This window comes from Panicum virgatum, chromosome 9N (assembly GCF_016808335.1).
Source record: "Panicum virgatum strain AP13 chromosome 9N, P.virgatum_v5, whole genome shotgun sequence".
NCBI classification, from domain to species: Eukaryota; Viridiplantae; Streptophyta; class Magnoliopsida; order Poales; family Poaceae; genus Panicum; species Panicum virgatum.
The window spans coordinates 51,466,584-51,482,305 of record NC_053153.1 but is presented as its reverse complement, the minus strand read 5'-3'; the positions used below and the strand labels follow the sequence as shown (position 1 = coordinate 51,482,305).

Below are 15,722 nucleotides of genomic sequence, written 5' to 3'. Positions count from 1 at the left end.
CCCGTCCCCGGCCCCCCGCCGCCCGCCCGCTCCGCCGCCGTCGCCGTGCACACGCCACCCTTTCGGCACTTCCCCACCCCATCAAACAAGGCCAAAACCCCACCGCGCCGCCGGCCACGGGCCACCGAGAGGGTTTTAGCCTCCTCCGATGCCGCCGCCTCGCCGCGCGCTTCTCACCTCCCTCCTCCGCCTCCGGGGTTTCTCCTCCATCGCCTCTCACCACCCCCACCCACCCGCTCCCCCGCGGCGCCACCAATTTGTCGCCGACCCCAACGCCTCCACAAGCCGAAGCGTCGCCGGAGCCATCGGTGGCGGGAGCGGTAACCCCTTGGACCCGACGCAGCTCCTCCGCGACGACCCGGTCGCAATCACCGCCTCAATCTGGGTCTCCTCCTTCCGCGCCGCCGCCGCCTCCGCCTCCGCCTCCGCCTCTCCCGCACCGCCCCAGTCACTCACCCCCTTCCTCTCGCGCCTCGAGCTGTGGGTGCTCGCCTACCAGAAGGCGTACGCCGACGAGACCGGCTCCTACCTGCCGCGCTCCTCCATCCCGGCCTCCACGCTCGCCTCCCTCCTCTCGCTCCGCAACGCCGTCCTCGACGCTCGATTCCGCTTCGGCAACCGCCTCACCCCCTTCCTCCAGTCCCCGCGCGCTGCCAACGCGCCCGACCTCGCCACCCTCTCCAAGCGTAAGCTCCGCGCCCTCCTCACAACTCCCGGTCCGCCGCCTTTCCAGGACCGCGTCGTGCAGGAGCTGCTCCTGCTCCTGCTCGAGCCCGTCTACGAGGCCAGGTTCTCGCCGAAGTCCTTCGCCTTCCGCCCTGGTCGATCCCCGCATGCTGCTATCCGCACCATCCGCCGCAGCTTCGCTCCATACCTCTGGTATATCAAGGGCGACCTCTCCCCACTCCTGCACTCGCCTGATCCTGCACTTGTGGTCGGTGCTCTTATCCGTGATGTGTGTGATAAGAAGGTGGTGGATTTGATCCGCTCGGCGCTACTCACCCCGGTGGTGACTGCAAGTGATGATGCCGGGGTAAAGAAGAAGAAAACGAAGAGGAAGTACCAGAAGAAGAAGGTGCTGCCGGAGGGGGAGCCGAAGCCTGACCCTTACTGGTTGCAGACATTCTTCGGGTTTGCACCGGAGGAGGCACAGATGCAGCCTGATTGGGGACATTGTGGGGTGCTGAGCCCATTGCTTGCCAATGTTTGCCTGGATGAGCTTGATAAGTGGATGGAAGAGAAGATTAAGGAGTTTTACAAGCCGTCCAAGTCGGATGTTGTGGGAGGGGATGATGGTATTGAGCAAGGTAATACATCATGGCCGGAGTTTGTTCCCACGAGTGGTCCTGACAAGACAAGGAAGGTGGACTACATTCGATATGGTGGCCATTTCTTGATTGGTGTGAGGGGGCCAAGAGCCGATGCAGCGGTGCTCCGGAAGCAGCTTGTTGAATTTTGTGATCAGCGGTTCCGGATCAAACTTGATAACGAAAACCTCCCTATTGAGCACATCACTAAAGGGATCATGTTCCTAGATCATGTGCTGTGCCGTCGAGTTGTGTATCCAACACTGCGTTACACAGCCACAGGTGGAAAGATCATAAGTGAGAAGGGGGTTGGTACACTGCTATCGGTGACAGCTAGTTTGAAGCAGTGCATCAAACAGTTCAGAAAGCTTGAGTTTTTGAAAGGAGACCGGGAACCAGACCCACAACCATGCTTCCGTATGTTCCATGCCACACAAGCTCATACAAATTCTCAGATGAATAAGCTTTTATTGACAATGGCAGAGTGGTACCGCTATGCTGATAATCGCAAAAAGGTTGTTAACTTCTGTTCTTATATTATAAGGGGTTCTTTGGCAAAGTTATATGCTGCCAAGTACAAGCTGCGGTCAAGGGCAAAGGTCTATAAGATTGCATCAAGGAACCTTAGTCGGCCATTGAAGGATAAGAAAGGACAGTCACCAGAGTATCACAATCTTCTGAGAATGGGCCTTGTGGACTCAATTGATGGTCTTCAGTATACAAGGATGTCGATGGTTCCTGATCCTGATTACACGCCGTTACCTAGTGGATGGCGGCCAGACCATGAGAAGATTTTGCTGGAGTATATAAAGCTCACAGATCAACAAACGTTGGAGGAGCAGCGAGCTTGCATTAGAGAGGAGGGGCTTATAACACCACAAGATTATATTTCAATGTTTGTATGGGGCTACAAGAAAAATGCAGTGTTACTTCCTTCTTCAAAAGATAGTGATGCCCATGAATCGACGGAAGACCTTGGTTCAGATACTGATGAATTGGCTGAAAAAGAACTAGGAAATGAGGGCTGTCAGCGTTTCCCAAAGTTTGCTGAGATGTCATGAGTATTGGTGATCTCTGTAAACTTCCCAAAAAAATTTGACTAGATGGTTGGTTGGTGACATTGGATTACACGAAACCAATTGCTTCACGCTCAAGGAGATGACAGCTGCATCAGCAAGTCCATCGATGATCTCTTTCCTGACTGGGGTCATGGTGACCTAGGCAGATGTTTGCTTCCTGCTCAGGGACACGATAGTTGTGCAGCTGCATCAGTCAAGCCCATTTCTTAATGCTGACTTGCTAAGGGCTATGGTGAATTCTTTCTGTTGTGCTCAAACATGACTGAGTCTTCGACCCAGTATAATATTCATGGAACTAGTGGAGATTACATTTTGGTGCCAAATCGCGTGCCACATGCAGGGTCTCATATATCAATCATGATGTTTATTAAGATTTTACTAAGCCTATTTATGCATTTTAAAAGTTACATAGAAAAAAAAAACTGTGTACACATTCTATCCAAATGTCCTGCTTGTGCAAAATGTTGACTCTAATCTTTTATCAAGAAGCAGACCTTGCAATGAAGAGGAAACAAAGCCTGATGTTCATAGCATTTATCAGCCTTAAGATGTGTTCAGAACCCCTGATTGCTCATATCTACTTGGATCGCATTTGGTTGTTCAGCATTTTTATCACTTGTTTGTGTTTAGCTGAAACTGAAATGCTTTTGTCAACAGTAGCTGTTTGTAGTTTAACTATTCATTTTCTTTACTCAAGTCTACTGCTTCCTGAATGGTTCACTAAATACTAGTGTTCCAAGCATATGCCTGCTGGCAGCCATATTTCAAATTGCTGAAAATGTTTTACGACCAACAAAATTTGTTGGTACACACAATATTCTATTTTTCTAGTGCTTCCTGAATAGTGCAAGGAACAATATCACCTTCATTAGGTCATAATTAATGCTTTGTATATTCTTTGTTCTAATTCATTTTCATCAATTACTTGACATTGCTTGTGGTTGTTATGTCTCAGTAAGAAGAATTTCTTCCGTTCTGACCGACCTGATCATCCGTCGGGTCGGGTCACTTCGGGTTTCGAGTTAAAAAATGTTAGCCCGCGCCCAACCCATAACATGGTAGGGTCGGGTCGGGTTCGGGTTGGACCGCATTTTTGTGTGTAATTTTCGGGTTGGATAGGGTTTTTTTGAGTTTCGGGTCAAATATTTCGGCCCGTACCCAACCCGTCACTTTGTCGGGTTGGGTCGGGTCGGGTTTATCGGATCAGGTGGCCCATGATCAGGTTGTGCTGGTTGTAACTGCAAATTTTACTCTTTGGAGCAATCATTTCTTGCATAATCTTGCAATTTTGTTCCTTCTGCTTTAACCATAATTTCCATCAGTTTTTGCAAAAAGAAAATCAGATCAGTTTTCAGGAAAAAGTTTGTGTTATTGTAGTACATCTTGCAATCAGCAGTGAACTGACCGTTGTTTCTACTGTATTCTGAAAAGTTGCTAGGAAGAGCAAAAGAACTCAAGAGGTAGAAGCAAACGCTCAGGACATTGTACAGCTAATGGTAAATTTGACTTTGCAATGTATACTGTCTTGTAAGAGCATTGTTGAGGATTGCATCATATTGCATGATGATACCAGTGTAATATTATAACTGGGACAATGTGGCTTACAGTAATAGTGAAGGATATGTATCTCATTATCAGATGTTAGTTAATGTTTATTTGATATAGTGATATATGTGGATCACATTGTCATTGTTTCAGTGACCGCAAAGGACAAAATAATGTTCTCTTCCTTTGATGAATTTTAGTAAATCCTTGGAGTTGTACTTTATTCATCTTCAGGGTTTTATTATCTGTCTTGATTGTGTGTAAAAGTAGCTCGCGGTATTATTCTGATAATTTATATCTGGTGGCCAAGATAGGTATCTGAGCTCCAAGTTAAACCAATCTTAAGTGTTCAAAAAATCCTTTTGGGTCATCAAAAGTTTATAGTTTAAAATTTCCCTTTTTGTCTTCATCTTTCTATACACTACAGGTGACTGGTGCCCGCATGCTGTAGTTTGTGCTTCCTGAGTTCCTGTTCCAGTTTGCAGTTTATTCTGGATTTTATTGTTCCATGCTATCTTACTGCTGTACCAATCTGCATAACATTGATGCCAACATCCATTTTCAGATCTAAATGGCAGTATGGATTTTGACGCGAAACTTGGGTCCCATGGAGCACATTGAGGTATGACAATTGTCTCACTTTACTATTTTTCTGTTGTGCCAATAGATATGGTGGTCGACATGAAGGCTCTCAACAGTTGCCATGATATTGTTTCCCACTATAGACTGATGTGAGGCACTTCTGATCCAGAGTCTTTAGAGAGGTCCAATGTACCTTTTTTGTGACTGTTTTTATTCACTTCCTAAAAACCTGTTATAGGTCTGAAGTTTCCTGATATTACTAGGGTTGGTAAAGGGCCTTAATTTTTTGCCTAGATAATCTAAGGGCTGGACTCTAAAAGGACCGGGCTCTAATCTTATATAATTTTGAGCTAAAAAAATTAAGGGACAATAGGATTGTGAAGAGAGCATTAGGGCCATGGCCCATTACCACCCCTAGATATAACACATAGTGTGCTGATCATGTTTAATAAATTCTTTCAACAAACAGTACATGCAGTATAGCATCTGCCCCTGGGTGTTAAAAACATGCAGAAGCTTATGTCCTTAGTATTTTACAATTTCCAGAAGATTTATGAGTTTAGACAAATAGAGGCCCCACAGATTGGTTCTCTATAGATCAGCTGGAATCACATTTGCAACCTAACAATGGGGTTTAAGTGCCAACGTCAAGGTTCTGTATCACCTTGACTATCTATACTATGATTCTCAATAGAGCTTTCAACAGTTGGGCCATCTGATTGCTTGATCGATCTATTGCCATCACTCTCAGAATCTCAGGCTGCCACTGATAGATTGCTCCCCTGCAAGTATGGTATCTGACCAGCACCAGCTAGCAAGGAAATCAGGCTTTTTGCCTGGCACTTTCGCGTGAGGAGGAAGGGTGGTTACTTATGTGGAAAGACGGCAATCTACCACTAATATTCCCTTTGACAAGACGCTCCTACTCATTGGTTATAATATTTTGGTTTCATATTTTCACGGTTGGTAGAGGGGAGCAAGTAGACGTTGTTGGATGACCGAGCTGCCCCTCTCAGCTTTATTTATTCTTGTTCCAACATGCCATCGAGCACCAACCACTACCCGTTGTTCACAAACATGCTTCATTCTGCTATATCGAAGTTTCTTTCAACGCCTAAAAGCTGAGCTTCTTGGCTGTTGCCCCACAGCACAATGCACAGTTGACTTGTACCGTACAGCACTAATCTGTAGAACCTTTCACATTCCTCTCTCTCTCTCTCTCTCTCTCTCTCTCTTCAGTTTTTTTTTTCCATGGGCACATGCATGGTACAAAAGATTGCAATCTTGCATTTCACCAATGAGAAGCATTTATATGAAATGTTTTCAGATGCCAAATTGCTGGAGAAGAGAAGATTGGAAGGGCGGTGCTGATGCAGTGAGTGCAAGACTTCCTGTTAAATAAAGCACAAGCTCGACTGGGGGACGGAATTTGAACTGCAACAAGGATGCCCTTGTTTAGATCACTTTGCATTTTTGGAAGGAAATCTTCAACATTTGAATTATTAAATGTAGACTAATCACAAAACTAATTACAGATCTCGTCTGTAAACTACGAGATGAATCTAATGAGCCTAATTAATCCATCATTAGAGCATGTTCACTGTAGTATTAATGTAGCAATTTAGTATCTAATCGCGCCCTAATTAGGTTCATTAGATTTGTCTCGTGATTTACAGTCTATTTGTGTAATGCGATTTATTTTTTGACTACATTTAATACACCATGCAAGTGATTTATAAAAATTTTGCATTTTGGCTTTATGCATCTAAACAGGGCCCTAAACTTTAGTCCTCGCTTTTAACACCAATTAGATGGACTAAGGACTAATTGCAAAACTAATTGCATAAGTTATGGCTAATTGTCGAGACGAACCCATTAAATCTGATTAGCCCATCATTAGCACATGTTTACTGCAGCACAATATTGTCAAATCATGGTCTAATCAGGTTTAATGAATTAATCTCGTGAATTAGCCTCTATTTATGCAATTGGTTTCATAGTTAGTCTACATTAATACTCCTAGTGTTCAAACAGACGGGACTAACTGCTGCTGTCGACTATCTGCAAGGCAAGGCAAGCTGACGAGGCAGTTCCGGGACTGCACCTCCAACCCATTGTACGCCTCTTTTACTGGACCTACGGCGGCTTCGACCGCCATCGACGAGACGACGACCCGCGTGCTCGACGGGTTTTGTTATGTGTGCCTCCGTCCCGAGAAACTTTGCAGAAAGTCTGGTGCCGGTTCCGCTCTAAAAAATTGTTTGCATTACATGGCCTGTCTCTAATCTCTATGTGCGCGCAGGCGGTTGCTTTCGCCGACGTCGAAGACGGAGCTTTTCGGCCTGGGCGACCCGGCAGCCGGAGAAAGAAAGACGGAGAAAAGCGACGGGCTCGCCGGAGCGGCCGGGGCAGTTTGAATTGACCCGGTGGGGCGTCGCTAACCTTGTGTTTGCTGCTACCACCACGCCGTGCATGCAACGAGCTCGAGTCGGGTCGTCTCAGGTGAGAAAGAGGGCTATCTTCATGTGCCGTGTGGCCTGATCGTGACTGGAAGAAAAAAAAGCGAGCTCGTGCTCGTGTTCCTGCCGCGTGATCCGTCGGGCTGGCATGTGGCTGCGGAGCCGACGGGGGCGGTGCGTTGGCATCATCCGTAGAGAGGAAAGGAATCGACTGGCACCGAACATTGTGCAGGCTGGGAAGCTGATGCTGTGCCCTCGACACTGACCGGCTGCTCCGACGGAGACGCCGGGGCGGAGGAGCGAGCGAGCGAGCTGTTGCTCAGGTGCGCCCAGCCCCGCTCCTTTTTCCCCTGGCGGCTGGCCGGCCGGCCCTCCCGCTGATGGGCGGATGATGACGGCGTGCCATGCGCGACGGCGCCCGCGTCATGATACGCGGGCGCCCAGGCGTGCGGCCCTTTCCATCATCGTCATCCCCCCGGTCTGGGTCTCGCTCGCATTCCCATGGCGCTGCTAAATGCTATGCTACCCTCCCTACACCAAGAGCAATCAGAGCCCGTTTAGTTCCTAAACCCAAAAATTTTTGGGTGTCACCCCGATCTTTGACCGGATATCGGGAGGGTTTTCCTAACACTAATTAAAAAACTAATTTCAGAAGTCACTTGGAAACCGCGAGACGAATGTTTTGAGGCCTTTGACCGCATCATTAGCACATGTGGGTTACTGTAGCACTTATGGCTAATCATGCCCTAATTAGGCTCAAAAGATTTGTCACGTCGTGTACATCCAAACTGTGTAATTAGTTTTGTTATTTAATTACATTTAGTGCTTTATACATGTGTTTAAAGGGGAGGTGAAATTTTTTGGGTGAAAATTTTTGGGAACTAAACGGCCCTCGGCTCATCGCTGCTGCTGCTCCCGCCGCCACGGGCAACGGCATCGAGCGCGCAGCCGCTCTCGCTCCCTTTTGATGCGGCACGCGCGCCTCGACCTCACGCAGGTGTGCATCGCATCACCAGATTTGCCTCTCTGTCTTGGCGCGAGGCTGGAGCTGGATACGGGAATTTTATTCTGCTCGACACTCCGATCACTGTCCCGTTGGCCTGTGCATGCATGATATTTGATGATGAATTTTTAAGATGAATTGGTCTCCGACTCCACGCTCCATCGCAACGCGTTGCCGCGCGGACCTGCCAATAGTTTTTTTTTTTTGAGAGGAAAGGAGCTTCATTACTGAATCGCAGGGTTATTACAATACTTGCTAACTGCTTCCATTAGCCAGTTCGGAAAGCAGCTAGACCAGGACAGCAAAGGAAATGACTCCGAGGCCTTGCTCGCACACAGATGAGCTACCTCATTGCCCTCCCTATTTACAAAAGAAATATCAAAAGAACGAAAACCCTGCTACGCTCCCGGATTTCTTGCCAAAGACCTGCAATAGCACAAAGCAATGCAACTAGAGTAGAATTATCAAGCTCCAGAATTAGTTACTCCACTCCAAGCTCTTGAGCCAGCATCACACCATCCCGCGCCGCCAGTGCTTCACTTGTTAACACATCCGGTAGGTGTTTGTAAAATCTTGCTGCTGCCATCATAATCTCTCCCTGCGAGTTCCTCACAACAGCGCCACCTGCTCCATCACCAGTGGCCGAAACAAAGGCGCGGACCTGCCAATAGTTAAGTTGGCTCCTGGCTCCTGCGGCCCCCCGCGCTCCGCGTACGGTGCCCGAGTGTCAACCATGCCAGGGCAACAGGCGACGACCGGACCGACGCGGCTCGAGACGTGTCTTGCGCTGTGTCGCGCGACTCGCCGTGAACGCGCGCGCTCTAGCTAAACGAGTTAGGCCTTCTCGCGACACGTCGAGAGGTGGCAATTCGGCAGCTGATCATTCTTTTGTTAAAGAATACTCCATCAGTTCTAAATTATAAGTCATTTCAAATATTTTAGAGAGTCAAACTATCTCAATGTTTAACCAAAATTATAAAAAACACAAAGATTTATGACATCAAATAGGTATACTATGAAAATATAACTAACAAAGAATCTAATGATACTTAATTGGTATCGTAAATATTATTATCTTGTTGTATAAATTTGATCAAATTTAAAAAAAGTTTGACTCTCCAAAATTTTTGGAATAACTTATAATTTGGAAGGAGCAATAGTTATTTACGTGAAATACTATTTTAATGCAGTTTATTCAAGGCCCCCCAAGCACCGCACAGTACGGAATGAAGGGGGTGTTTAGAAACAGGGACTTCAAAAAAGTCCTAGGGACTTTTTAGTATTTAGAAGTATTAAATAAATATTAATTATAAAACTAACTGCAGAACCCTGGGGCTAAACTGCGAGACGAATCTAATGAGGTATCTTAATCTATGATTAGCGAATGGTTACTGTAGCATCACTGTAGCCAATCATCGATTAATTAGGCTCATTAGATTCGTCTCGCGAAAAAGCACTCAGCTGTCAAAAAACATTTATAAACAGATTTTATTTAATACTATAAAATAGTAAGATTCCTTTTGATGTGATAGGGACTTTTGAAAAAAGTCCCGGAACCAAACAAGCCCGAAGTATCGCCACCTTTCCTTGCAGCAGGTTTTGCATCGGCCATCCACAGTGCACGGATAGCTACAGGCCTTGTTTGGCTCCAGAACTTTTTTTCAGAAGTTCCTATCACATCAAAAGGAATCTTACTATTTTATAGTATTAAATAAAATATGTTTATAAATGTTTTTTGACAGCTGAGTGCTTTTTCGCGAGACGAATCTAATAAGCCTAATTAATTCATAATTTGCTACAGTGAATTAATTAGGCTCATTAGATTCGTCTCGCGAAAAAGCACTCAGCTGTCAAAAAACATTTATAAACAGATTTTATTTAATACTATAAAATAGTAAGATTCCTTTTGATGTGATAGGGACTTCTGAAAAAAGTCCTGGAGCCAAACAAGGCCTAAACACCTATGGATCCTCAATCCCCATGAACTCGCCTGTGCACCCACACATGCTTCTGCAGGCTGCAGCTACAGCAGCAGGTGCTAGTGTTCCAAATCCGGGCCAGATCGGACTGTCCGATTGTCTGAAGAACTTTTTTTCCCCCAAAAGAACAAACTGTCTGAAGAAGAAGAACCATTGAAGGCGGAGCAGAAGTACGCTGCTGACGGGAGACGAAGGATCCAATCCAACAGACAACCACCGGCGAGTGAATGCGCGAGCAGGCGCCGCGCCGAGCTCAGCGGCTAACAACTCTGCACCAGCGCAGCACAGCAGCAGCGGACAAAGTCGCGGGTCGGAGGTCAGAGGTGACCGGTGGTGATACCTTCCAAGTCGCCATTGACGCCTTCCTCACGAACAGATGTCAAAGTTCGCACGAAATATTTTAAAACCGTGCAAGCTAATCCGATCCGATGCAATGAGCTAATGTGATAGTACTGACAAGCATAGCTACAATCCAAACCAAATCCTTCCAAGTTACCATTTGAAATTTTCTTTTTTTTCCCAATTTGGTTTCGCTCTCATGCCGCCTAGCAGCTAGCGCTAGCAATAGCATACATCATCACATCATCTTCGAGATTAACAAAATGTCGAGGTTTAAATTTGTAGCCGGGGAGAAGAGATCAAGAAAGCACAAAGAAAAAAAAGGAATTTGACCGGCCGGCGAGGAGGCAGCCGCGCGCGTCATCGGAACCTGCCCATGTCGGCGAGCTTCCGGGAGGCGTTGCGCCCGAACGACGCGGCGCCCCCGGCGGACGCGTGGCGCCGGTGGCTGTCCCCCAGGGCGGACGGGTCCGGCGGCTGGCACCGGCGCCGGCCGCCGGTGGAGCTGGGCCGGACCAGCGGGCTCAGGCACACCGCGAACCCCGAGATCCCGTCCCCGCTGGCGCCCGCGCCGCCGCCGTGCCGCCGGCGGTGCGGCTGCCTGGCCGGCGACGGCGAGGGGAACCACCAGCTGCTGCTGCTGCCGCTGGGGGACTCGGGCTCCTCGTCCACCTGCGCGGGCGGCGCGGGGAAGGACGCCGCGGCGGACAGGTCGACCGGCCTCCGCTTTCGGCGGATGATCGCGGAGAGCCACGAGGTGGACCGCCGGGGAGGCTCCTTCTTGGCCGGCTCTTCCCGGCCGTGGTGCCGTCTGCCGCCGCCGAAGATCGCTGACAAGAAGGACCGCCTCTGCGCGGCCTTCTTCCTGCCGCCGCCCTCCTCCGCGGGCTCGTCGGCGCGGAAGGCGGCCGCGGCGGGGCCGACCTGCGGCGTTCGGAAGAAGAGCAGGTTGGGCTGCAGCTGCTGCGACAACGACGAGGAGGAGGTCGCGTACGCGCAGGCGTCGGAGCGCCGGCGCGCGGCGTACGGCGAGACGGAGCGCGGGAACACGCCTTCCGCGGCGTGTCCGCCCTGGCGGCGCCGCCGCGCGGGCAGGGGCGGGGGCGAGCTGCCGCAGCTGCTGCTCCCGCAGCCGCTGCTGGCCTCGGCGGCCTGCGCGCGCTCGGCGGCGAGCGCGAGGAGGCGGTCCCGGAGGCAGGGCGCGCAGACGCCCACGGCGTTGGCGTAGGGGTGGAGCTTGCACCTCATCTCCCCGCGCTCATCACGCCGGCCGACCGCCGCCGCGCGCCGAGGAGGAGCAAGCAGGCAGATCGCGAGGTGCCCGGCACTGCGCACACCGGAAGACAGGAGCGGCGCGGTTGGTTGGTTGGTTGGTTGGGTTTGGATTTTGGCGTGCTCGGCTTTGTATACCACGAGCAGGCTACCAGCGTTGTACCGCGCTGTGCAGCTTGGATTTTCTTGGCTTTCCCGTTCGCTCCTCTCTGCTCTGCTCCGCTGGGGGCGAGGAGAGTGGTTGGGCTCGGCAATGGCGCCGTAATGGCTGGGATTTATTCGGTGGAGGGGAGGGGGAGGAGAGGACGCGGGGTGCGGCCGTGCGGGTGACACTCGGAAACGGTGTGCCGTGGGGGGCGGGTCCGGCGCAGGATAGTCTTGTTACATTTTATTTTTCTTTTTTTTTCCAGGAAAAAGAGAAGGAGAATAAAAATCAAGAGTCTTCCTCTCGGAAAGTCTCGGCTCAAGTATATCTACGTGGTTATCTGGTGAGGCACTTGAGCCACGGATTTTCAAATGTCGGGCACTCAGGTCCATGTGGTGCTTATTTTTCATGAGCTGCACGCAAAAAAGGATAGTCAAATCAATTGACATTGAGTAAATTTTAGAAAGAAAACAGCACGTGTTAAAAGTTATCAACAACAATTTCAGCTCATGACAGACAGACGAGACACAGTGAGCTCACAGCCTGGCGGGAAGGTCCCAATGTGAAGGGTAATTTTGCTGCCGGACATCTTTCAATCTTGATTTTAGTTTGAAGACATCGCTAAAATTCATCTTTGTTGATGGATATTTTTCAACCGTAACTATTTGCTAATGAACACCGGAATCAATAAAATATCAATTTTTTATAAGCGGGGGAGAGAAATATAGTAATGGACAAAAATGCCCATCAATCTAATGTTGCCCCTGCTCCCACGAGCTCCTGGTGGCTGCCGGTGGTCTTGGAGCGCGCGCATGTAACACCCCAGGTGTTTCATTAGCTAAACCAGGGTCTTTAGCACCAAATCTTGTACCTTAACCAAGAAATGTCAAAACAAATGCATGTGTGTATGTGTATGTGTGCCTAGGTCAGGAAACTCAATTAACTTTCAAACCAAAGCAAGTAGGTTTATGAAAATGAATAGACATGTTCACCATGAAAAGCTTTGTAAATGTCTAGTTGAACGCTAGGGGTACAAATGATAAAAATCACATGAAATGATAAGTTATTTGAATTATAGTTTTCGGAAATTTAAAATAACTTTTAAACCTTTGCTCGAATAAACTTTTTCCTGAAATAAAAGTTGTAGGTTTTTAAATTCTCTGCAACTTTCGTATTCAGAGTTTTCTTTGTTTCAAAAGGAATTCTTGAGAAAAATTTGATTTTTGAATCAATCAATTCACTTCTCTCTCTTTTTCCCTCTTTCCTCCCCTGTTCCTGCCGACCGAGCAGAGCCGATGGCCGTGTGCCGTTTCCCGGCCACGCGCCGCTTCCTCACCGCGCCCCCAGTCCGCTCCACCTCGGCTGCTCCCGTAGCTTCTCGGATTCTCCACGCGGCACTCTTTCCTAGCGCGCACGCCGAGGACGACCGTCGGTGCGCCACGGCGACGAACGGGCCGATGCAGTGCCGTGAACCAATTCCCCAGCCGCTCGCGCCCTCACCTGGCTTTCCTCCCTCCCTTTGCTTCGCAAATGAGCCTCCTTCCTCCCCCTCTACTTCACTCCCTGCTCCAGGCTCCCGGCCGAGCTGCCTACGGTGTCCAGGGCCGCCATTAGCGCCGCCGCTCCTAGGCTTCCGCGGAGCCCATCCTTCCGCTCTTCCTCGCACCCCACAGACCCCTCAGCCAGCTCCACCTCGCCGCCCTGAACCTCCTGCACCCGGCCACCCCCTCCTTTTCCCTCTGGAGCGCCGCCGCCGCCGGTTCAGTCCGCCTCCGGCCGCCCTCTTCGCGGCGAGCCCACCACGGTCCACATCCGCGAGCTCCAAGCCCCTCCAAAGGTAGCTCTTGTGCCCCTCTCTCTTTTCCCCTTCGAATCCCCTACCGCCGGAGACCCTGTACGCCGGAAATGGCGCCGCCCTTGCTCCCCTGTTTCGCGGCCAGGGACTTTCCCTGAGAAGAAGCCAAAGTCCAGGGGGCCAAGTGCAAAAACGCCTTGAACTCAAAACAGCAAACTTTGAAAATTCCTAGAAATTCGTAGAAAAATCGGAAAAATGCAAATCCAATTGTTTTGGAATCCTTGCAACAATATCTACAACTTTCTTTACATGCACATATTTAATTTATGTCGGTATTTTAATCTAGGAAAAAGATTAGATTTCATAGACTATAATTGTTCTAGGAGTTCTACTTAGAATCTATAGGTGATTTTTGGCTGGTAGGTAGCGCAGTCCATGATTAGTGTTGTGTAAAAATTTGAGCACCATTTGACCTTTGTAACTAGATGAAACCCTAGTCTTGGCTAGATCTAATAAAATGTTTTGCTTTTTATTTCTGGATGTTATGACTTAGATATATGTATGAAACTTTTTTTGTGTACTTCCAATACTAAATTAGAACCTCTATCTAAGTTTCAATATTTTTAGATTTGTGTAGCTATTTATTTGATTTAATGCTTGTTTAGTAGCTAGTAATTATGATAAATAGTTTATGTTGATAATAAATCATGAAAATATTTCTGAGTTTTCTTTTTGAATAGTTTAGCTTGTCCATGGAGTTTGAGCCCTAGTTCATGACCAGAACAGGGTCTAAAAATTAATCTTGTTAAACTAATGTATGTTTTGTTTATTTTCTCCTATTTAGTTATGTGCATAATAAATCCTGAAAAATTCACAGTAGCTAATTCATTCCTTTTTAGACCTACTGTTAAAGTTTGACTTTCTTTTATACCCTAGTCTAACCTGTGTAATTCAATCTTGTTCTAGGAGTTGTCTGATTACATGAATTGTTCTGGTTATTTGGCTACAAGTGTTGGGATGATTTTTTTTTTGCAGGATAGTTAGTTTTGTTTATCTTATGTTTGATGTAAATTTTTGTTGAATTTGTTGCTAATTATGTGTTGAGTTGTTGATTTATTAGCAAACCGTGATTTACGTGTTATAGGAAACCACTTCAACATGCTTGGTGAGGTTAGTATAGTTCTTTTGTGAGGTTGATCATGTTGTCTTGCGTAGTTAGAAATGTTGAGTTACTACTCTATAAACGATTGCCCAGTAAAATATGAGTGGAAGTGTTTCACTCTTAAACTTCAGGTTTTACTCGAATTACAACTTTTTAGTGAAGCAAGTTATAAGTTGTTATCGTCACACAACTCATACATGTGCATTTCATATAGATTCGACTACTCTTGCTGACGGAACATACGAGCTGGTGCCCGAGTCCGAGAGTGAGCAGCGTGAAGCTCAAGTGAACCTAACTGAAGCTACTGAAGACCCGAACCCGATTTCGGAAGAGCCCAGAACTAGTTACGCCCAGGAAGGCAAGCCCCGGAGCATGTCCTTCTATTTTAAATTATGTAACTTATTATTGTTCCTATCTACTTGTGCATTTAAGTTACAGGATTTGACTGAAACCTTAGTTGCATGATCCTAGGTACCGATGCTTGAACACTAGTATGTGTAGGTCGCTAGTTAGCTATGCTAATGGTTCGGTAGAAGTCGAGTGATTTCCGGTCACTCGCGAGAAATTATAGGAATTGGTTGTTTACTACTTGCTACCACTATAAGGTCTACGGGCGGGGTCGTGATACTCTGGATGCCCCGTCTGTTTAGTGAAAAGTGATAAGGCCGCAGTGTGTGGTAGTGGTGGTTAAGCGTTTGAACGTACTAATCACATGCCGAGAATATGGTAATCGGTAAGCTTAAGTACTGGATTGAACCGCAGCCGGAATATACTCCCCACCGTCTTGAACTCGTTCACATCTAGCTAATGGCGAGTACAGAGTCGTCGTACTGCTGTACTTGAGGGCGGTGGGCCTGTTCCGTGAAGCGGGAATTGAAGGGAAGAGTTGCACGTGTGACTCTGTGAGTAACCACGTGACGTGTGTTTAGGTCTGCCTGGCCAGGTTAACAAATTCGATTCGAATCGTCCGCTTCTCACGGTTTGGGACTGCTTAACCCTTCTGCTACATAGAGTAAGAAGTGAAAGATGTTGATGATGAATATGGTTGATTGATG

The 15,722-nt window shown here is 47.9% G+C and overlaps 2 protein-coding genes across 2 annotated transcripts; one reads left to right on the top strand and one right to left on the bottom strand.

The window, feature by feature from the left end:
• The first annotated feature begins 44 nt into the window (after positions 1–44).
• On the top strand, positions 45–2,992 carry LOC120688125 (nuclear intron maturase 2, mitochondrial-like). Its single transcript, XM_039970299.1, has one exon. The coding sequence runs from the start codon at positions 149–151 to the stop codon at positions 2,366–2,368; it is 2,220 nt and encodes a 739-aa protein (XP_039826233.1). The 5' UTR covers positions 45–148; the 3' UTR covers positions 2,369–2,992.
• A 7,428-nt stretch (positions 2,993–10,420) lies between these two features.
• Positions 10,421–12,437, bottom strand: LOC120688124. The gene has a single exon (XM_039970298.1). It carries the CDS (start codon positions 11,539–11,541, stop codon positions 10,654–10,656), a length of 888 nt encoding a protein of 295 aa, XP_039826232.1. The 5' UTR covers positions 11,542–12,437; the 3' UTR covers positions 10,421–10,653.
• Positions 12,438–15,722: the final 3,285 nt, after the last annotated feature.

Bases quoted from the DNA above. Each gene is read 5' to 3' on its own strand.
- LOC120688125 (XM_039970299.1), top strand. From the start codon at position 149: ATGCCGCCGCCTCGCCGCGCGCTTCTCACCTCCCTCCTCCGCCTCCGG.
- LOC120688124 (XM_039970298.1), bottom strand. From the start codon at position 11,541: ATGAGGTGCAAGCTCCACCCCTACGCCAACGCCGTGGGCGTCTGCGCG.